Consider the following 22,473-nt stretch of genomic DNA (forward strand, 5'->3'; position numbering starts at 1 on the left):
GTCGCAGAGAAAGAAAACTGAAAATGGAGGTAAGAAAAATTAACAACAACAAAAAAATTATAAAGAAAAGTCCTGAGAATTCAAGGACTTAAGTTTCCAAATTGAAATGGTGCCCTAAATAATTAATTTTAAAAGAATCATACCAAGTCACATCATTATCACATTTTGCAACAATGGGGATGAAAAGAGAACCTAATACTTCCAGGAAGAAAAAGAAAAACCTACCATACAAAGGATGGAGAATCAGAAAGGCCTCTCAGTAGTGACACTGAAAGCTTCAAGACAATGGACTAATAGCTTCAACATTCAAAGAGAAAATTGTTTCCAACTTAGACTTTTATGACCGTCACATTATCAAGTGTTTTGTTAAATAAAGACAATTCAAAACAGATATACAAGGTCTCAAAAAACTTTACCTCCCAAGCATCTTTTATCAAGAGATGTATTTCGAATGATGTATTTTATTAAGATGAGAAAGTAACCGGGGCGCCTGGGTGGCTCAGTGGGTTAAAGCCTCTGCCTTCGGCTCAGGTCATGATCTCAGGATCGTGGGATCCATGTTGGGCTCTCTGCTCAGCAGGGAGCCTGCTTCCTCCTCTCTCCCTGCCTCTCTGCTTACTTGTGATCTCTCTCTGTCAAATAAATAAGTAAAATCTTAAAAAAAAAAAAAAAGATGAGGAAGTAACCAAGAAAGAGAAAGACACGGAATCTAGGAACTAGGGGATCCAGACATAGGCTGGAGGCAGTGCGAATTCCTGGGACAACATGAAAAGAAGTATAATAAACAGTAATAACGCCAACAATAAGAGAACTTACTATGTGCCAAGCACTCTACTAATGAGGAGGCTGAGGCACAGAGAAATTAACTTGCACACAGTCATATAGCTAGCAAGAAGCCTTGCCACCCAGCTCACATCTTTAAGTAACAAGTGACATGCCACTCTGTCTCTCATCCAAGCATGTCCTAGGCTGATGGTGATGCCTCCAGTCCAGAATGGAACAAGAGGACAGAGATCTCCAGGAGAGATTTTTCTAAGGAAAACAATGAAACTAATATGCTTGACCATATTAAGGATTTTCCCTCTCTCACTGTCTCTCTCTCTCTCTCTAATAAATAAATTAAATCTTTTTTTAAAAAGAGAGAGATTTTATTTATTTGAGAGAGAAAGAGCACGAGCAGGGGAAGGGGCCAAGGGGGAAGGAGAAGCAGACCCCTGACTGAGCAGAGAGCCAAACGCAGGGCTCAATCCAAGGACCCCGAGATCATGACCTGGGCCGAAGGCAGATGCTTATTAACCTACTGAGCCACCCAGGCTCACCGTGTTGAGAATTAAAGACAAATACGGAGATACCTAGAAAACTAAGTGTTGCTGTTTAAAATAACGATGTAATTACATTCGTGAATTTTATGAGTCAGGAGTTTGGACAGCACACAGAGATGACTACCCCCTGACGTCGGGGGCCTCAGCTGGAATGCCCCGGAGTGGGGAGGTGACTCAGCAGTGCTGGGCGCTGGAGGCATCTGGAGACTCAGCTCTTGCTAGCACCTGGGCTGGGATGTCAAGACCACGTTGCTGACCAGCCAGAGTGCTCACACGTGGTTCCTCCATTTAGCTTGGCTTCCTTGCAGCATGGCAGCCTTAGAATAGTCGGATTTCTTCCTTGCCAGCTCAGAACTCCAAACACCAATGTTCCAGCAAACCAGGTGGAGACTGCGTCTTCTTCTCCGACCAGCCTCAGAAGTCACACACAGTCATTCCCATCGTCTCTTATCGAACACTCTACAAGCCTACCCACGATCAAGAGCAGTTTGTAGGCTCACCTGGCAATGGGAAGAATGTCAAAGAATTTGGGGCCAGGTTTTAAGACAGCCACACTAAATATATGAATGAAGATGAGCAGTTATTAGCTGTTGTGAAAGAATTTTCAATGTATAAGAAAGGAAATACAACATGATCCTCTACATGGCTTAGAGAATAATATTTATACAACATAAAAATATAAATGCAGAATGTCGATTTAAGCCAAAGAGGGTAATCAATGGGAGGAGAGTAGGCGAAAAGAGTATGTTTCATCATGTAAGAAATGTAATTATTTCTTTCATGGTAGAATCAATAGATAATGTCTGCAATTTAAAATCAAGGAAAAGCAGTGTTTGAAGGTAGACAGCAAAAGAAACAGCTAAACAGAGGGACACAGAACAGATAGGGTTTGGAGAGTGCTAGGTTGTTTTGTTAGAAGTCTTAAAGTTGGCTTTTTTTTTAAAAGATTTTATTTATTTATTTGAGGGAGAAAGAGCATGAGCAGGGAGAGGGGCAGAGGGAGAAGCAGACTCCTCACTGAGCAGGGAGCCCCATGTAGGGCTCGATCCCAGGACTCTGGGATCATGGCCTGAGCCAAAGGCAGACACTTGGCCCATTGAGCCACCCAGGTGCCCCTAAAGTTGGCTTTTTAAATACAGTGTTTGCTTTTATTTAAAAACATATAGTTTAAAATTGTATATTTCCTATTATAATTCTACTTCTAATAATCTATCCTCCAAAAAAGATCAGATGTGAACAAACACTTATCTATTAAAATATGCACTAAAATAGTAACTCTAAAAGGAAAAAAGTAAAACTTGGCCCATTTAAAAATAGAGAAAAGGGGGCGCCTATGTGGCTCAGTTGATTAAGCATCTGCCTTCAGCTTAGGTGGTGATCCTGGAGTCCTGGGATCGAGCCCTGCATCAGGCTCCCTGCTCACTGGGGAGTCTGCTTCTCCCTCTCCCTCTGCCCCTCCCCTTGCCCTATTCCTTCTCTCTCTCAAATAAATAAATAAAATCTTTTAAAAAAAATAGAAAAAAGGTTAAATGAAGTACAGTACAATGAAATATACAACTATTGAATATTGTATTACTGGGGTGTATTTGTGTGTTTTTTGACAGCTGAACCAAAAATATATATACAGATGGTGTTAGTAGCTCTAATTGGGTTACATTAGAATACATTGCAGATTTACATTTTGGTTGAAAAGATCCAGCTAAATATGTTGAATGGAAGCTACCAACTCTCCCTTGGCTATTTACATATACATACATACATCATATATATATATCTCAGAGATGTGAATTTTAAAGAAGCTTCACAGAAAAGGGACATATTTAATTTTTGGTTTCTTTGCAAGCATACAAAGTCTTAAATGTAGACAACATGAGAATCCAGGATTTCCTAAACAGCTGGTGAAATAGTCCCAAATCACTGTCTCCAACTTGATTTTAACTTTTCAGAGGGATATCCTTTCCAAATAGCCAGTGCCTTGGGCAGTAACTCAAATAAACCAAGTAGATCTTGTCCAGAGGTCAGTAAACCCTGCTGAGACGATGTCTGTGAGCAGATGATGTCCTGCCCACCAACCTAGGTTCCCTGTGATACTGTCTAGATCCTCATCGTTCCGGAAAGCCTGGCAACTTATTGTCCATCTCACAGCCCCACCAGGCCATGTGGTTTTCTCCAGTTAGCTTCAGGCCCTTCTTATATATCCATGTCTAAGTCATGAACGGAATTGCTGGTGGAGAGAAGATTCATTCATCTGAAACAAATAAGAACTAGGAAGTTGGTTTTTGTCATGCAAGGGGAAACATTCCTCAGGTTAAAGCCTCCTTACCTGAGTTTATTTTTATCTTCTAAATTATAATATGCTTGTTTATATAAAGCTCTAAATGATTATAGTGTTGTTCTGTGAGTGCCCCCTAGTCAGTTAGGGGACATAATTAGCATAATACTCGAGAGGGACTTTCTATCCTAAATCTCAAGGAGGTTGCTTATTAATCCTGAAATTAGCTCTATTACTCTCTTTCCAGGTTTTCCTGATATTTACCCCCACTGCATTTTTGTGATCCTTTTCTCCCCAGGTGTTGAATTTTATTTCATGATCCTTAAGGGTAACAATGAATTCACCTTTGAATTATCTATGGCAGCTGACATAGTGACTTACTTGGAATAGTCATCCAGTTAATACTCATCACAAAAGTGTGTATGGTATATGGTTTTCACAGAATTACACTGGTTGATGGCAGCTCTGCTTTGTTAAATAGAAAAAGTCAAGTTGGTATAGCAGAAACGGCCCAGAGAGGACCAGGTTTTGGAAGACCTAGAACTAGAATGTTAAGACTCAGCTAGCATCTGTATAACCTTAATCACAGTCTTTCGTGTCCTTGTTATTATTTTCTGTAAAATGATGCTGTTGAACTAGGTCATTCTGCGGTCACTTTCAGCTCTCAAATCTAAGAAATAGGTCTCTTAGGTAAGAAGTGCATTATAAGAAAAATATTAATCTCTATTAGATGCTTAATACTATCTTTGACACTGAGAAATGGAAAAGTCTTGCTCTCAATGATGGAAGTCACCTATGATTTCTTATTATCACATGTAAAATTACTTCCCTGCTCTACTCAGACAGGTTTGTGTCCCATCTACCCTTTCGATTTCCTGCTTGGAGAGAGTGAGAATTAATGACTAGACATGGCAGGGAAGACGAGATCACATACCCTTAATGCCCATTCAACATCGTTGTGAAGCCAGGAAGAAGAAACTTCTGGAATTTTTCATATCAGGCCCTGCTGCCTCCTCCTCAACTCCCTAAGTCTCAAGATTAGGTAGCTTAGATAGCTGTCTTCCATCACACCCGTTAGCAGGCAGGTGCGTGTGTGTTCGTGCGTGCACAAACACACAAACACACACACACACCCCTTTTGTAAGAGTCAGTTAAGAGCACTAGGCCAGACCTGAAACAGCTGAAAAATATTTGTTGAACAATGTTTCCATACCACATTCGACCTTAATTTAAAATTTAAATTTGTCGCTGCTGAAAAATAATGATCAGGTAAAAATACTGAGTGAATGGGTGATTCACCCAAGGGAGGTGAAGTCATTACTCAGTTACCGTTTTGATTCCTAATAAAAGAAAGTAGAATCCTTCAGAGAACCACAGAGCTCTGACTCTCTCAGGGAGTCCGGGGGCTGCTGCAGGTCAGCAAGCTTTATTTTTAATGATCCTTCTAGTTTTCTGCGGCCATTATAAGTCACTGAAGAGATAGGAATTATGATTATATTCTCCTGGCTATTTCTAAAAGTACTGAAATGTCACTTAGGCTTGTGACATTCTGACACTGTCATAACTGGCCATAAACTACCTTAAGTGAACTACATTTTACCAGTGCTGAGCTGTAACTCACTCATCCCTAGGTATCTGGCTATTATTTCTCATTCAAAACTTGAAGCAAAGATTGCTAGTCAAGGCTGGTGTACATGAACGTAACAAATGTATATTCTTAAAACAAAAGAGAAATGCAGAGTCCTCGTTAACGCTACCTGATATGCTTCTAATTATTTAAGTTATTTTGAGTTGTTTCTTTTTTTCTTTTCTTTTTTTTTAAAAGATTTTATTTATTTGGGGCGCCTGGGTGGCTCAGTGGGTTAAAGCCTCTGCCTTCGGCTCAGGTCATGATCCCAGGGTCCTGGGATTGAGCCCTGCATCGGGCTCTCTGCTCAGCAGTAGCCTGCTTCCCTTCCTCTCTCTCTGCCTACTTGTGATCTCTGGCAAATAAATAAATAAAAATCTTTAAAAAAAAAAAGATTTTATTTATTTGACAGACAGAAATCACAAGTAGGCAGAGAGATAGGCAGAGACAGAGAGGAAGAAACAGGCTCCTCGCTGAGCGGAGAGCCTGATGCGGGGCTCGATCCCAGCACCCTGGGATCATGACCTGAGCCGAAGGCAGAGGCTTTAACCCACTGAGCCACCCACGTGCCCCTCTTTTTTTTTTTTTTTTTAGATTTTTTTTTATTTATTTGACAGAGAGAAGACATAGCAAGAGAGGGGACACAAGCAGGGAGAGTGGGAGAGGGAGAAAGCAGGCTTTCTGTCAAGCAGGGAGCCTGATGCGGGGCTTGATCCCAGGATCCTGGGATCATGACCTGAGCGGAAGGCAGACGCTTAATGACTGAGACACCCGGGCGCTCATTGAGTTGTTTCAAAAGGAATAATATTGACATCCTCTACCACAGAGGGTGGACAGTATGGGCCTTTGAAGGGACTGTATATGAGACCACAAAGACTGAAATGGCTCTAGAGATCTCCTAAATTAAAATATTTCTTATGGTTTTCTGTTACTTTTAAGAAAACAAAATGCTCAAGTACAGGAAATATAGAAGTAAATTGCCTGCAGGTTGTCTATGGCCTCTTAAAGAGGGGAATAAAAGAAACACACAAATACAAAGGATACTGTAATGATGTCATTTAGAGAGCACAGAGGAAAGTGAATCAAGAAGTGATTTGGGAAATTGGTGATCTCTGAGGGGGTCATTGAAGGAGAAGATCTCAATGGCAAAGCTGGGAATGAGAGGCTTCCTAGCCAACAGAAGTCATGAAAAAGGAATGCAGGTGGTCAAGTGCACTGTATTCAAAGAAATACAAGTATTATCGTTTGGATTGAATGTGGAAAAAATATAGGGCAGTATAGGGAGAGGCAAAGAATTGCTCTGAAATAATACATAATGCCTATGTTTAAAGACTTTGGTTCAAACAAACATGTACATGAATGTCGAGATGTGCAATTTTTACAATAGCCAAGAAGTGGAAACAACTCAACATCCATCAAATGATGAATGGATAAACAAATATATAGTATGTCCATACAATGGAATATTACCCAGCCGTTAAAAGGAGCGAAGTATTGATATGTGCTTCAACACGACAAAAATGCTCTGGAACTAGATAGTGGGGATGGTTGCACAACATTCTGAATGTACTCAGTGCCCCCTGAATTATACTCTTTAAAATAGTAAGACTGTGGATGTTTGCTTGCAGAAAATGAACTTGATTCAGGTCAGGGAGCAGACACTGAAAGTTCCTGAACTAGGTGAAATGTGTTTTAGGGAGATGTTTTTTACTATGTTCTATGGGATGAAAGGAAAAAGGAAATAGTAGAGAGAAGGAGATAGATTAGGAAGCTTTGGGGAACCTGTTGATAAGTTCAGGAGAAAAGTACTGATCAGAGTGTTGGCAACAAAAAGGAGGTTAAGTGTAAAACTCACTTCAGAGAGGGGCACTTGGCTGGCTCAGTTGGTAGAGCATGTGACTCTTGGTCTGGGGTTGTGAGTTCAAGCCCCGCCTTGGGTATAGAGATTACTCAAAATCTTGGGGGTTGGGGGAGAAATAAGCGCATTTCAGGGGAGAAAATGTACAAGGCCTGAAAATTGGTATGGTAGGCAGAAGCCGGAAGGTGTGTACTAGGGAGGGCAGTCAGAGGCCAAAGCCAGGATTTTAAACTTAGATTACAGGAACAATCATACCATTAATAAAAATAGAAAAGTTAAGTGGAAAAACTGGTATAAACTTGGGTTGGTTTTTTTTAAAGATTTTATTTATTTTTTTGACAGACAGAGATCATAAGTAGGCAGAGAGGCAGGCAGAGAGAGAGAGAGAGAGAGGGGAGGTAGCAGGCTCCCTTCTGAGCAGAGAGCTGGATGCAGGACTCTATCCCGGGACCCTGGGATCATGACCTGAACTGAAGGCAGAGGCTTTAACCCACTGAGCGACCCAGGCACCCCATAAATTTGGTTTTTGACATTGTGAGCTTGAAGTGCACCCTCAAAGTTGGTGTCCATCACACTGGAACCTGGCCACTGGAGGAAACAACTCAGTTCCATGTTCAGCGTGATTTTCTTGCTCTTGGCCTTTCTGCAGTGTGGGTAGATTTTGTCTGTGTTTGAAATTTTAAATTTCGTGACTTCCAGATTCCAAGAAAGCATAGCAAGAAAAAAGGTTTTGCAAAGGGATGACAAGATTTCTGAATAAAGAAAAATATATTATGTAGATAATGCAAGTCCTTCCTCTTTCTTTAATTTTTTTTTATGTTTTAAAGGTTTTATTTACTTATTTTGAGAGCAAGAAAGTGTGTGAACGAGGAGAGGGGCAGAGAGAAAGGGAGAGAGAATCTCAAGCAGACTCCACACTGAGCACGGAGCTCAAGTCAGGGCTCAATCCCACAACCATGAGGTCATGACCTGAGCCAAAATCAAGAGTTGGTTGCTTATGACTGAGCCACCCAGCCACCCCTACCCTCCTCTTTTTTTTTAACTGGACACCATGACCTCTGTGCACCCGTCTGTTGCTTCCTCTTTTCCCAGGTAGCCCAAGAAGGAGAATACAAAAAACATTCACATTTCCCTCCAAAGATTAGCTTTCCCAGGTAAAAGAGAAGGTAACATAGAAGTCCAGTTCTAAATGGTATTGACTTCTTGCAGATGCCTTCTGTGCTATCTTACAATAGGCAAGAATGATCAGGATCACAAAGAAGCCTGCCCTCTTCCTTTCTATTCTGATACCTTTCCCACTTTGTAACTGGAAAGCTGGGTTGGTATAAGGTCTGCTTCTCCTGCCAAACCAAAATTCAACTGCTTAAACTTTGGGACTAGCAAATCTAATAGATTCTGATTTGTAAGCTTTCTTTCTTTCTTTTTTTTTTTTTTTAAAGATTTTATTTATTTGAGAGAGAGAGCATAAGCTGGGAAAGGGGTGGAGGGAGAGGGAGAAGCAGACTCCCCACTGAGCAGGGAGTCTGATGCGGGGCTCCATCCCAGGACCCTGGATCATGACCTGAGCTGAAGGCAGACGTTTAACCAACTGAACCACCCAGGCGCCCCTGATTTATAAGCTTTCTAAATCCTCATACACTCTACCCAAACCATTCTAGGATGAGAATGGAGGTCCTCCCCTTCCTCCCTTCCTCTGTTCCCCGATAAACCTTTTCATTCATGTATAACACTAAACTCCACCTCTTCCTACCAATACAGAACCACAGAGAATTTCTTTCCAGTAAGACCTGTCTTCTCTAAACGAGCCAATGATATTCCTGCAAAAGACCTCTCAAGTATCATTGTTTTTGCAGTCACCAAAGTCATCTTTTATTCAAACAAGGATTATTAATGGATAATAGGTTAAGACAATTGGATGAATGCTTAGAAGAGAACCAAATACTCACATGGACTCAAAGCATCTCACAGATTACTTATTAAATGCAAAGAGAAGCAGTGAACAAACTTCGTTTCACCAATAATGAGACAAACATATTGTATGACTCCTGATGTAATGGAGAAGTATACGGCATCATGTATGTAGTTATCTTGCCAAAAAAAAAAAAAAAAAGTTTTCATTTAATCTGACCACGAAAAAACAATTGGACAAATCCAGGGTAAGGGACATTCTTTAAGGCAGTTGACCTGGACTCTTAAAAGATGCTGGTATTATGAGCAACTTAAAGGGTGTGGTGTAGGGACTCTTGTAGATTAGAAGAGATTTAAAAGCCGTGACATCCAAAAAGAATATATGATTTCTAACTTGACCTTGGATCGGGTTAAAAACAGCTCTGAACGACACTATTGGCTGAATTGGAAACATTTGAGTATAGACTTCTTAGACATTATAGGAAGTGTTTAACTTGTTGGATATGATAATGAGTGTAGTTATGTAGGAGAACATCATTGTTCTTGGAGATAAATGCTGGAGTATTCAGGGATGAGCCATCATGATGTCTACAACTTACTGTCAGATAGCAAATGATCATCCAAAGAAAAAGCAAAGATGACACAATATTAGCAATTGAGTCATGTAGGTGGAGAGCAAATGGGCGTTCGTGATGTTGTCTCCACTAAAAAATTTGAGGAGGAAAAAAAAAGTTTGAGGCGAAAGGTAGTTTTCCTTAAAATTTTATTTACTTATTTATTTTTAAGATTTTGTTTCTTTATTTGACAGAGAGAGACGCAGCAAGAGAGGGAATGAGAGCAGGGCGAGTGGGAGAGGGAGAAGCTGGCTTCCCACCAAGCAGGGAGCCCAATGCGGGGCTGGATCCCAGGCCCCTGGGATCATGATCTGAGCCGAAGGCAGATGCTTAACAACTGAGCCACCCAGGCGCCCCTTTCCTTAAAATGTTAAAAAGAGAATCTCTTTTAAAACGACTGTTATTCCCAAATATAGCTGCTAGCATTTGGGAAGAATAACGTGATAAGTGGAGATGATGAGTCTCTAGCAATTTCTGGACTCCCTGCTGTGGAATATTAGCTTTCTACTTTCAGAAAAAGGTTTCTCCATCTCCAGCCTTCAAGTCCAGCTAGCAGTAGTTGAAAATTGGAAACAGTTCATTTATGTCATCCAATCCTTCTTTGTTACTTGACTTATAAGAAAGCATTTGTTTCTTAAAGTAAAAGACCACAATGTACATCCATTACTTAACAACAAGGAATCTGTCTGCCTTTGGTCTGCAGAGACGGGTGTATAAACCTTTGGAATTAATCCCTCTGTGCATCCTCTCACTCAGAATGCTGGCTTTTTTTTTTCTCTCTCTCTCTCGTACAGAATATTGTTTTACAGTGCTCACTATAGCTGTCTGAGGAGGCCTCTGGTGTCATGAGCACTGGCACACTATCTTGTCTATTTTCACTTTTTTTTTTTTTTAAGATAAAACAAGGTTCAAACCACACATTCTCTGTGAACTGCTAAAGACTGGGAAAAATTACTTTCTTTTCTCCTGACCTGGATTGACAAGAAGCACACCTACAGGAGGCAAAAAGATGACTGAATCCCTTTTAAAGACCCTAGTAATGAAGCCCGCAGGGAATTGTCGTGTACAGGAGAATTTACAGTGGCTTCTGGAGACGAGCAGTGTGGCAGGAAGAGGTTCAGGACTGCTGGCTGTTGAAATACAGTCTGGATTTATTTTATATCAGCCTATTTTGGGCCCCAGTGAGAAAGTTATTTTAATAATATCTTGCTCTGCTAGAAATATACATGATAAGTGGCAGATGTCAGAAAAAGAGGGGAAAGTTATAGCACTCCATTCTCCTTGAGACTTAAGGAGTTTATATAGTTGTTCTCATTTAGCCTTTGAAGTAAACACTGATGCATACGGAAGAATAAATTGAGAAGGACGTTAGACAATGGTCCAGACCAGTCATCTTCAAATGAGTGAGGAACTCAGGGCGAGGGTACGGAGGCTCTGCGTTTTGAACAAACCACCCAGGTGATTCCGATAGCCAGTCCAGCATTTATGAGAGCCCAACATTTGGGAACATGGCGTCTAGTTCAACACTCTTATTTTACAGAGAAGAAAATGAAGATGAAAATGCACAGAAAAAATTTTCAATTGTTGGAGGTATTAACGTATTATGGGCTAGAAACCATAGTTGCTTACACGCAGCATATCACATCTTGCCAGGAGGGCACAGTGCTTTTTGGAGTGGTCACTGGCAAGATATTAGCCACTTGCTTTCCTCCATAGACAGGGCGTTCTTAGCACCCTAAGCTTTGAGGTGTGGCTCTTGAAATGTCTCGAGGTATCTGTTCTAGGCTCTTTCGGCTTCAACACACTGCTTTCAAGGTTGAGGCACTGAATTACACTAAACCACTATTTCTATGAGAAGGCTACTAGATCAGTCTTCTCTGTTCTATCCTTTTGTTGTTTGATTTTAGTGAATTCTTTGAATTTATAGTCCATAGATTTCCCTCCTTAGGGCACTTATAAACAGCAGCTCAGCAGTAAAGTGAACATAGGGTATTGTTCAAGACAGGTGAAAATGATTTGTTAAATATCAGCTAATGCTTCCACATTAACTACATCCTTAGACACCCCACTTTCCTAGAACTAGGAGTGAGTATAATGAACTTTGCTTTGTAAGTTTCCTGAATAGATAGGACATAACCAACATATATAAAGAAAAAGCACTTATCCATCTACGCATTCATTTACCAGATGTTATTGGCCATGTGCTCGACCCTAGTCCCTATCTACACATGGAATGCATTTGTAAGCAGGAGAGAAAGTTGTCTCTTCTCAAAGAGCCTAAGCCCTAGAGAGAGATTGTATGTGAAGCCTGTGCAGCCCCTAGAGTATAAGCTCTGTGAGGGCAGAGATTTTGATCCGTTCTGTTCATGGCTGCGTCTCCATTGCCTAAGCGGTACCCGACACGTAGGAGATGCCTGGTGAATTTAGTGAATGAGCGATTGTCTGGTCAAAGAGAAAGTATGGCCCCTCCCAAATTAACTGCTTTATAAAAAAAAAAATAGAATAGATACTATTTAATGACAAATATTATTAGTATTTATAGAGGGGATTAAATCACCATTGCCGTTGGTTTCTCAAGTGCTCTATTTTTATAAGCTCTGAAAGCCTTCAGTGAAAAAAATTTTGTGTCGAAATATGTATACTCTTAGGTATGTATATGACCTATGTAGATATTAACACACATGGTTGGAAATACATATATATTCTCTACCAAAAAGACTTAAATCTTTATCATCTTTGTTTTATAAAATAACTCATACTTTTATGTACAAGCTAAGGCAGTCAAGGATGAAATGATTTCACAGAACGGGATGTTTGTTGTGATAAAATGAAAAGGACGTTCCGGGGAGTTGCGTATCAACAGCTCAAGTCTGTTCAGGTTGTAATGGCTGCCGTAATCGTGCTGTCGTTTTATGTAGGCTTCTAATCTCTCAGCTTTCAAAACATTTAAGAGCTGATATTGAACAGATGTGGATTATATACATGGTGTTTCTCCGCTGCCGTCTCCAACAAAGTGTATCTCTACTGGGTGAGGGGTTGGTAGCAAAGCTAGCTATGCAAAATAAAATGAGAGAGTTTGAAAATAGCTTGTGATTGATAAAGCACAAGTACCTCAAAGTAACAGAATTCTCTAAGATAATTCGTTTTTAATCCAAGTAGGGAAACAATGGTTTTACAGAAATTTCTGATAGGACCACTCTAGGGTTCTCATCTATGAATAGCGTTACCTTCATTCTTCCCACCTGAAGGAACAGCTGTTGGTTTTGGTTTGGGTTTTGGGTTTTGGTTTTGGTTTTGGTGTTATGAGACAAATTGGAAGGCGGACCTCATACCTCCAAAAGGAGAAGTCCACCCGAAGTCATTGTAAATTACGTGGTTTCTCCCTCTCTCCTTACCTAACAGCCTTAAGATACAAAAGCTCCTCCACTTCCTAGCCTTCAATAAAGACCACTTTCAACACTTTTAACATACCTGTTGCGTTAAACATTGAAAGATAAGGATGTTGAAAGATGCAGAATGTTAAGCTGGTTAGAACGGGAACAAAATTGAAAGTAGTGAGGAAATGGCCAATTTGTTGTGGGAATGAGTTGTTAGACAGTAGGAACATTTAATTCTGTGGAGCTCCCTGTTCGTGCATCCTTTGAAAAATGCTGTGGTGGAGGAATTCATAGTAACCAGCAAGAGACAAAGGAAGGGATGAACAATTAAAAAGGTGGAAAGCTTGTGACCACAGGATCAGCCTCAATGTCAGGTATCTCTTAACCTAAAATGAGTGCAAGAGACAGCTGGGAGTTTGAGAACTTAAAGACTAAGCAAATTGTGAAATGCTTTTGCTAAAATTTTGGTCACAAGCCATGGATTATTCCTTGGATCAAAGCCTGTTCATACTCACGCACTAACAAAGTTTAGTAGCTAAGTCATGAGTGCGCTGAATAGACGTGCTGAAGGCTCCCTAACGAGCTGTGGGTATTAGAGTGGAGAAAGAGGGATTTTGAATGTAGACAAAGCTATTCTGGAAAAAAGATGTCCACAGACACACAAACAAGTAAATACAAAATATCTGAGCAGAAGGAAGAATAAGCCTAGTTTTCACAGTTCTCCAAGAACTGACTCCTGTTCCTTGTGGTATAATGCATCGCAGGACTAAGTTCAAACTCTTCCTGGTTCACTGAGAATCTAGATCCCTAAATAATTTGAAGAGCAGATTGAAAACCCTAAGTTCTTCATTATAATACATTGGTTGCAGAAAACTTTTGTTTCACAGAAAACATTCAAGTCACCATTTTAACTTAGAGTGGTCTGTGTTGGTGCCAGTGGCTAGCACCTGAGCAGTGTCTTCTAAGTTACTTATTAAAGGAAATAAGAAAGAAGACGCAGGCGTCTTTGTATAAATTTTTTTAAAGGATTCTAAAGAAGCAAGAAGAGTCAGGACGAGTGTTATATAAAATATTTTCTCTCAAGTAGTAACTTGACTTAGGAACAAAATGGTCTCAAGACCTAACCTGTTTGCAAATCGAACAGTCCTTACTCTGAGGCAGCAGGAGTTTTATTCTGAAGTCTACAAAAATGAGCTGACAGATCAACGAAGATTAATACATTGATTGTCTCTGTTATGTTAGGAAATTTACATAATACATTTGAGTGTATGTGTTAATTTTAAATTTTTTTTTTAAAGACTTTCTTATTTGACAGACAGAGATCACAAGTAGACAGAGAGAGGAGGAAGCAGCGTCCCTGCTGAGCAGAGAGCCCGATGTGGGGCTTGATCCCAGGACCCTGGGATCATGACCTGAGCCAAAGGCAGAGGCTTAACCCACTGAACCACCCAGGCGCCCCTTAATTTTAAATAACTAAAATATTTTTAAATAAAGTCTGACCCCATATAGAATGTCTTTTTTTTTTTTTTAAGATGTATTTTAGGGGGCACCAGGATGGCTCAGTTGTTGAGCATCTGCCTTTGGCTCGGGTCATGATCCCAGGGTCCTGGGATCAAACCCCACATCGGGCTCCCTGCTCAGCAAGAAGCCAGCTTCTCCCTCTCCCACTCGCCCTGCTTTTATTCCCTCTCTTGCTGTGTCTCTCTCTGTCAAATAAATAAATAAAATCTTTAAAAAAAAAAAGATTTATTTTATTTTAGAGAGAGAGATAGTGAGAGGGAGTGGGAGGCAGGCAGAAGGAGAGAGAGAATCCCAGGCACACTCTGTGCTGAGCATGGAGGCCAATGGGGGCCTTGCACGACCTCCCAGCCCCGAGATCATGACCTGAGCCGAAATGAAGAGTCCAATGACTAACTAACTGAGCCACCCAGGCACCCCTAGTATGTCATTTTCAATTTGACCTTTCTTCTCTCTAATCTCTGGGTGGCTAGGGGGTGGAGGTGGGGGTCTTTCAACATAATACAACATAATAAAAATTATGCCAGAGGCAGTGGAGGACACACTGGCCCCACAGATTACTTATGTTCATGCAGGAGGAAACCTGTTGTGACAGGGGAACCATCTGATGGTCACCACCTTAACCAAGTGATCAAATTCATAGCTTTACTAAGAGTGGGACCGCCTAACATTTTGTGCCTCCTGAATTGATACAGTATTAAGTATGTAATATTTTGTATAAAGTACTCATGGCAGAAACATGTAAACAAGCTTTTTTGGCCCTAGCTTTCAGTTTGCTAGCAACACAGGGACAAGTGAAATGACAGTGAAAAAATAAGACGGCAAATCAAAAAGTCAGATTTTCAGAGTGCCTGCTGACTCAGCCCGTGGAGCATGCGGCTCTTGATCTCGGCATTGCGGGTCTGAGCCCCACATTGGGTGTAGACATTACTTAAAAATAAAATCAAGGGGCGCCTGGGTGGCTCAGTGGTTAAGGGTCTACCTTTGGCTCAGGTCATGATCCCGGGATCCTGGGATCAAGCCCCGCATCTGGCTCCCTGCTCAGCAGGGAGTCTGCTTCTCCCTCTCCCACTCCCCCTGCCTGTGTTCCTGCTTTCACTGTCTCTCTCTGTGTCAAATAAATAAATAAAAATCTTCAAAAAATAAGAATAAAATAAAAATTTAAGAAGTCAATGATTTTCATGAAAAAGTAATAGTTTTTATTTTTATTTCTTGAAAAATGAGAAGGGTCTAGTCTAGGTTTAAAAGACTAACCTCTGAGGGGTGCCTGGGTGGCTCAGTCAGGTAAGCGGCTGCCTTTGGCTCGGGTCATGATCCCAGGCCAGGGTCTTGGGATCAAGCCCCGTGTCAGGCTCCCTGCTCAGCGGGCAGTCTGCTTCCCCCTCTCCCTCTGCCTGCTGCTCTGCCTACTTGTACTCTCTGTCAAATAAATAAATAAAATCTTTTTTAAAAATTAAAAAAAAAAAAAAGACTAACCTCTGAGATACAAAAACTGTGTGCAGTGTGTGAATCTTGATTAATCCTGGTTGGGGAGGGGAAGCTATAAAAGATACTCTTCGGACAATAGGAGAAATTTGAATATGGATTGTACGTCAGATAATACGGAATTATTGTTAGTTTTTAACATTCGGTAACAGTCATGTGGTCATGTCTGAGACGTTCTGTGCTTACAAGATGTGTGCTGAAGTGTGGCGGGCTGAAGGGTCTGCTGCCGCGTCTACATAGAGTACATACGTGTGCTTCCCCTCCTGTTCTTTCAGCTTTTCAGTGTGTCTAGAAGTGTTTTATGTGTAGTTGTGTAGAGGTACAACTATGTAGCTGTATAAAGAGATACATGGTAGGGGACCAAGGGAAAGAGTGTCAACCTTTATTCTTGGAGAAGTACAAGTTATAGAAACACTAAATAATTTTTAAAGAACTAACAAATTAATTTCGCCCTCTTTCTACTTTAGGCTCAAGAGAAAGGAAGATTAGACTATGCTAAGGTAAGTAGATTCTACACATACTGTACAGTTTCATGCATTCCAGTCTGGTGTGTGGTTCTGTTTATATTTGAAAGGTCAGAAGAGAATCATCCCTTTCAAAGTTGAGGGACGTTCTGTGTTAAGTAACAAGCGTCTGCAGAACATGTAAGTGTCCTTACCCCGTGCCTACTTCATCCTAGACACTGGTGGTATCGAGACTACAACAGTAAGCCAGATGAAGTGTTTTCTTTTGGGACATTTACAGTCCGGTGTGGGAGATAGACAACTAATAAACAACTAAATGGAGACATCATATACAGTCATGTTCTGGCAAGTGCAGTGAGGAAAAACAAAGTGGAGAAGATCACTCACCATTGCTAGAAAGATGCCTTTGGCTTTTTAGCGCCATTAGGTAATACGTGAGAAGGACCACACAGAGCCAACTTAGACTCCCAAAGGTAGTAGTTTTCACATCGTTTCTGGAGCTTTTGAAAACACATGGCTAAGTGCAGGATCACACCCTTGTTCACCAAGATCCAAATCCCCTGGTGGAGAGAGCAAGGCAGGGGCAGGGAGGAAGTATTTGAAAAAAGGCTCCGCAGATCGTTCCGACACACAGCCTTGTTTAAAAACTTCCGTGGGGGTTCAGATGGCAGTGCGCCAGTGCAAGCCTCTGGACACACTTGGGTCATGTTCTGTGTCCCCCCAGGGACAAATGGAACATGTAGCGGGTGCGTGGGACACGTACAGCTGCTTGGCCATCTGGTGCTGACCGTCTGGTCTATGCAGCGATCAGGAGTCTCCCGGGTGTGAGCACACCTGCACTCAAAGACAAGGAGGAAGAAATACGAGCTGTAAGGGCTCTGCTCGCAGTGGGACAGCTGAAACCCGCCGTGATCTCTGGGGGCTGATTCGGAACCTCGTGCTCTCCTTACCACCCACGGGGTGTCCGCCCATGGCTCCGGGCCTTTGCTCTCTTTTCCTTGACTGAGATGCAGTCCCTCCTTCTCTCTGTCTCACAAACTTTTGCTTCCTTTCTGAAAAACTAGATAAGAGCACCTCTAAACTGAGAGCCTCCATACGCATCACTCTTTTTAGATGTCTACTTGAGCCTTAACGCACCCGAACTCGGGCCGTAGACATATCCTCCTGGGTCTCCCACAGGCATCTTAAAGTGAACTCACCATCTTGCATGACATCTCTGGTCTTTTTTTTAAGTTTTATTTATTTAAGTAACCTCTACACCCAGTGTGGGGTTCAAACTCATGACCTCAAGATCAAAAGTTGCATGCGATTGTAACTGAGCCAGTCAGGCAGTCCTAAAAAGACCTTATTTTTAGAGAAGCTTTAGGTTCACAGCAAAATCAGGCAGAAAGGATCAAGAGTTACCATATCCCCTGACCCTGCACGCACATGGCCTCCCCCACTATCAGTAATCTGCAGGACAGTGACATATTTGTTAGAGAAGCTACATCAACATGTCGTCAGTACCCGAAGTCCATGGTTTACATCAGTGTCCACTCATGTTGTATCTCTTGGCCTTTTAACTTATTCTCTCTCCTGATGTTGGCCCTGTCATCCCACCAGTCAACCCTGTGATAATCTTAGAAATGCCCTTGACAGCTCCTACTGCCTCACCCCCAGGTTCTTTACCAAGTCACGCCATTTTGGTATCCTACGTTTTCTTAAATCAACCCCCCCCCCCCCCGATCTGTCTTCCATTATTTATGTTGAGTTTCTGACTAGAAAGCCTACTGACTGGTCTTCGTGACTTTGTCACCACAAGTCCATTACTAGCTGGAATGTCTATCTAAATCATACACCTGACAGTTTCATGCTCCTGCTGGAAACCTGTCATTGGCTCATGTCGTTTATAATGCAAATTCAAAGCTTGTCAGATGATTTCACCCCCTAGAAGGACTCTCCAGCAGCACCAGATCACACAAAACATACTGTTTCTGTTTTCTACGCCTTGACTCAAGCTGTCCCCTCTGCTTAAAATGCCCTCCCCCCTTTATCAGCTACGCCGGTTCTTTATGTAAGGCTTCAGTTAGGATCATCTCCTATAGGTAGTCCTCCCTGGTTCCCCAGGCTGGATTAAGTGCTTTCCTTCATTCTTTAATACATCATGCATCTCTCAGGCATCGTACTTACTCTGATATTATGATGCCCCATTTGTGGGACAGACCACACACTATGAGCTCTCTGAGGGCAGGGATAGTGTCTTATTTGGCTTTGTATACTTGCTGGTTAGCCTAGTGTTTGGCACATGGTAAACAGTGAGTGACTGAATGAGGGAGGAAGGCATGGAGGGAACGGATGAATGTAGAAAATAGAAGAGTAAGGAAAGAGAAGATGCATGAAGTTAGTTTCAGGAGAAAATATGGTATAGGGTTCTTTTATCTCGGAGAGGAAGGATGCTTTTGATAAACATCATGGATATCAACAGGGTTAAAAAGATTGTTGGGGGAGGCGCCCTGGTGGCTCAAACAGTAAAGCGTCTGCCTTCCACTCAGGTCACGATCCCAGGGTCCTGGGATCGAGCCCCACATCAGGCTCCCTGGTCAGCAGGCAGCCCGCTTCTCCCTCTCCCACTCCCCCTGCTTGTGTTCCCTCTCTCGCTGTGTCTGTCTCTATCAAATAAATAAATAAAATCTTAAAAAAAAATTTGGGAAGACTATAATATACTATCTTAGAGATAAAGACTAAGATTTTTCTGTGACAGTAAAAGAAAGGTAACCAAAAAAGTCAGGAAGTCAGCACAATTTGACAATAGAGTGTTGATAATTGATGTTTATTCATCACTCAGAGAACTCCTGTAGGATTTTTTATTGCAGAGGCACCTGACAATTGAAGAGGTTAAGAGAAAGGAAAAACTATGATGCACAGATAGAAAACACCCCTGGGCCAAGCAGAGGCTCAGCCACCAACTCACTGCAAAATTTGATAATCACTTAACCTCTCTGGTCTTCCTTTGGTTTCCTTCATAGAAAGCAAGCGGTTGAGATAAGTGCTAGTCAGTTCTTGGGGCCCATTCCAAATTTGAGAGGAGACCTTCTTCTTGGTGGGGCGGAAGGGGGGTGGGCATTCTTATCTTGTAGACCTGAGGTCCAGATTCATTCCCTTTTCCACTTTGTCCACCCAGCCACTATGCATTGGACCGTTAATATGTGCCAGGCGCTGTGCACCATGAGCAAGACCGATGTGGGCCTTGCCATCACATGCTTCCTCAACTCAGACCTCCCTATTTTTTTTTAAGATTTTATTTATTTATTTGGCAGACAGAGATCACAAGTAGGCAGAGAGAGAGGGGGAAGCAGGCTCCCTGCCGAGCAGAGAGCCCGTTGCGGAGTTCAATCCCAGGACCCTGGGATCATGACCTGAGCCGAAGGCAGAGGCTTTAACCCACTGAGCCACCCAGGCACCCCCAGAACTCCCTATCTAAAGTAGCCACTCCCCAGGGGCACCTGAGTGACTCCATCTTAGCTGAGATGGAGGTTAAGCATCTGCCTTTGGCTCCAGTCATGATCTCAGGGTCCTGGGATCGAGTCCCACATTGGGCTCCCTGTTTAGTGGTGAGTCTGCTTCTCCTTCTGCCTCTCCTCCCAGCTCGTGTTCTCACTCACTCCGTGTGCACTTTCTTGCTCTCTCTGTCTTAAATAAATAATCTTTAAAAAATAATAATAGAGTAGCCACCCCCCTTTCTCTATTTTTTCTTAACATTTATAGTCATCTAAAATTATCATTTTCATTGAGTTGATTGTTTCTGCTTTTTCTCTTTCACCGAAACAACAGAGCTCTAAAGGCAGGGCCTAATTGATGGTCACATCATCTGCACCCAGCATAGGCTTCTATGCAGGAGGGCTTGGCGAATGCATGCACGTGAGTTGCGTTAGTGTTTTTCTAGAAGGGCAGACGGTTCTGGGAGGTCTGGAATGGAGTATTGTAGACTTCAATGAACTATTTTAAGAGTACACTGACTGTATAACACAGTCCATCTCAACGGTCAGTAGCCCTAAGGTTGCCTTCCAAAGTGCCTAGTGACAATATTTCTCATGCCGGTAAACAGAACCCAGCCCTCTGGAATATGGGGCACAGTTCTGACACTTAAAGGCCGTGTCCTGATCTAGGCAATTAATCTAGATTTATCATCCTTACACAGACCTACACCTATGTAACATGGGGAAAAAGAGAGATTATATCGTTCCCTTCCACGTGTGGGGGAGGTGCCTGCAGGGTGCAGTTTATGATACTGTCTCCGTGTACGGGACTGTGAGCCCGTAGTAATATGTATCATGACCCCAGGTCTGTTCTCTGTTTGGCATGATCACGTGCTCATGATGACCGATGGAGGCCCCGTGCTTAGCAGCTCAGGACTGCCTTTGTGGGGTTATCTGTAAAAACTACATCTGGAAAACTCAGCAGCCAATCCTGGAGATCATCATGAAGTGTATTCATGGCTGGAAATTTTGTTACTTCCAAGTGGTATTTACCCCAAAACCAAATTTTATCTGAAAAATCCGATTTCGAGGACCATGGAAAATTATTTTGGCCGTGTGCTCTGCGGCCTCACCTGCCATCTCTCCAATTCTGTGGGTCTTAGCAGGGCGAGGAGGTCAAGGGAGAGAGAGAAAACGTGGTCGTTTCCAAAGCATTTTTGGCAGAATCTTGAGACTGTCGCTTTCCGCAAAACTGTGGTCTGTACTCAGTCACTCAGATAAGAAATGGAATTACTTTTTAATTGAGTGCCTGGTGCGATAGAGTGTGGAGATGAATGCTTTACACCCGCATGGTGCCTTTCATCTTAAGATACCAAAGTGCTCGACAACTATTCATTCATTACATCTCGCCCCCCTCTATCAGGTGGTTAACACACTCATGGGCGAACTCTACCTATCGTGGAAACTCATCCACCTGGAGTCCAGGCAAGGATGGGGCGGCTGTGTCACTGTAGGGCAATTCCACATGGTAGCTGCTAAAATAGAACAACGAGCAACGTCTTCCTTCCCTAGTTAAAACTGAGGAAGTTCTAGAAGACAGAATATAATTATCCGAAGTGAGTATGACCCAGAAAGCTGGTGCTAACACTTGAGCTCATATGCACAATGCGATGGGGATCTTAATTACCGCGATGGGTCTGCAGCCCCCGGGGGGGTGTATCTCAGATTCCATTCCATGCTCCCCGGGCGTCCAGCCCCACGGTCAAGCTCGGCCGATTCAGTGCGGAGCTAGAGGAAAGAGTGCCACCTATTGAACTGTTAAGAATTCATGGGTGCTTGTTGGGACTGGTGGAGAAGCTTCTCGGACCCCACTCACGCTTGGTTTGCTATGGTAACATATATATGTCGGAAGGAAAACGAATATGTTGACTCCTCTTGCTTAGAAAAACATCTACAAACGTCTGTGTATTTTCCCCAGCTGGAGCTGAGCGTATGCCTGCAGTTCAGCCCTACTGCTCCTCGAAACAAGCCTGCTGCTAAAAGACTGAGGCAGATGGTATTTTTACCACTTCAGGCAAAACATGGCACCTATGGTTCGGCTTTCTACAATTTTAATTTTTTAACACTTCCAAAATGGCTGCTTAAATCTCTCCAGCCTAGAGATGCAGACTTCTCTCCCAGTTTCTTTTTAATAATTGCTGCAGATGGGGGCGCCTGGGTGGCTTAGTGGGCTAAAGCCTCTGCCTTCGGCTCAGGTCATGATCCCAGGATTCTGGGATCGAGCCCCCGCATCGGGCTCTCTGCTCAGCCAGGAGCCTGCTTCCCTCTCTCTCTCTGCCTGCCTCTCTGCCTACTTGTGATCTCTGTCTGTCAAATAAATATATAAAATCTTTAAAAATAATAATAATAATAATTGCTGCAGATACCCAGATAGGAATAAAGAGTACCTAGGTGGTCAAAACCAGACTCAGTCATGCACTTTGCCGGCCACCAGCTCATTCCTTCACAAGACCCTGGACCAAGCCTTGAAGGGGGGGCTTCGTTGATCTTCATGCTAATTTTGACACAAAGAC

At 42.3% G+C, this 22,473-nt stretch overlaps 1 protein-coding gene across 2 annotated transcripts in view; it reads left to right on the top strand.

Moving 5' to 3' along the window:
• Positions 1 to 22,473, top strand: part of PDSS2 (decaprenyl diphosphate synthase subunit 2) — a 254,692-nt gene that overhangs the window by 210,534 nt on the left and 21,685 nt on the right. For both annotated transcript variants that reach the window (XM_046006024.1, XM_046006026.1), the window contains one exon: positions 16,449 to 16,481. In XM_046006024.1, the coding sequence (XP_045861980.1) occupies positions 16,449 to 16,481 (33 nt within the window). The remainder of the gene's footprint in view (positions 1 to 16,448; positions 16,482 to 22,473) is intronic.

This window comes from Meles meles, chromosome 5 (genome assembly GCF_922984935.1).
Source record: "Meles meles chromosome 5, mMelMel3.1 paternal haplotype, whole genome shotgun sequence".
In the NCBI taxonomy this organism is placed as follows: domain Eukaryota; kingdom Metazoa; phylum Chordata; class Mammalia; order Carnivora; family Mustelidae; genus Meles; species Meles meles.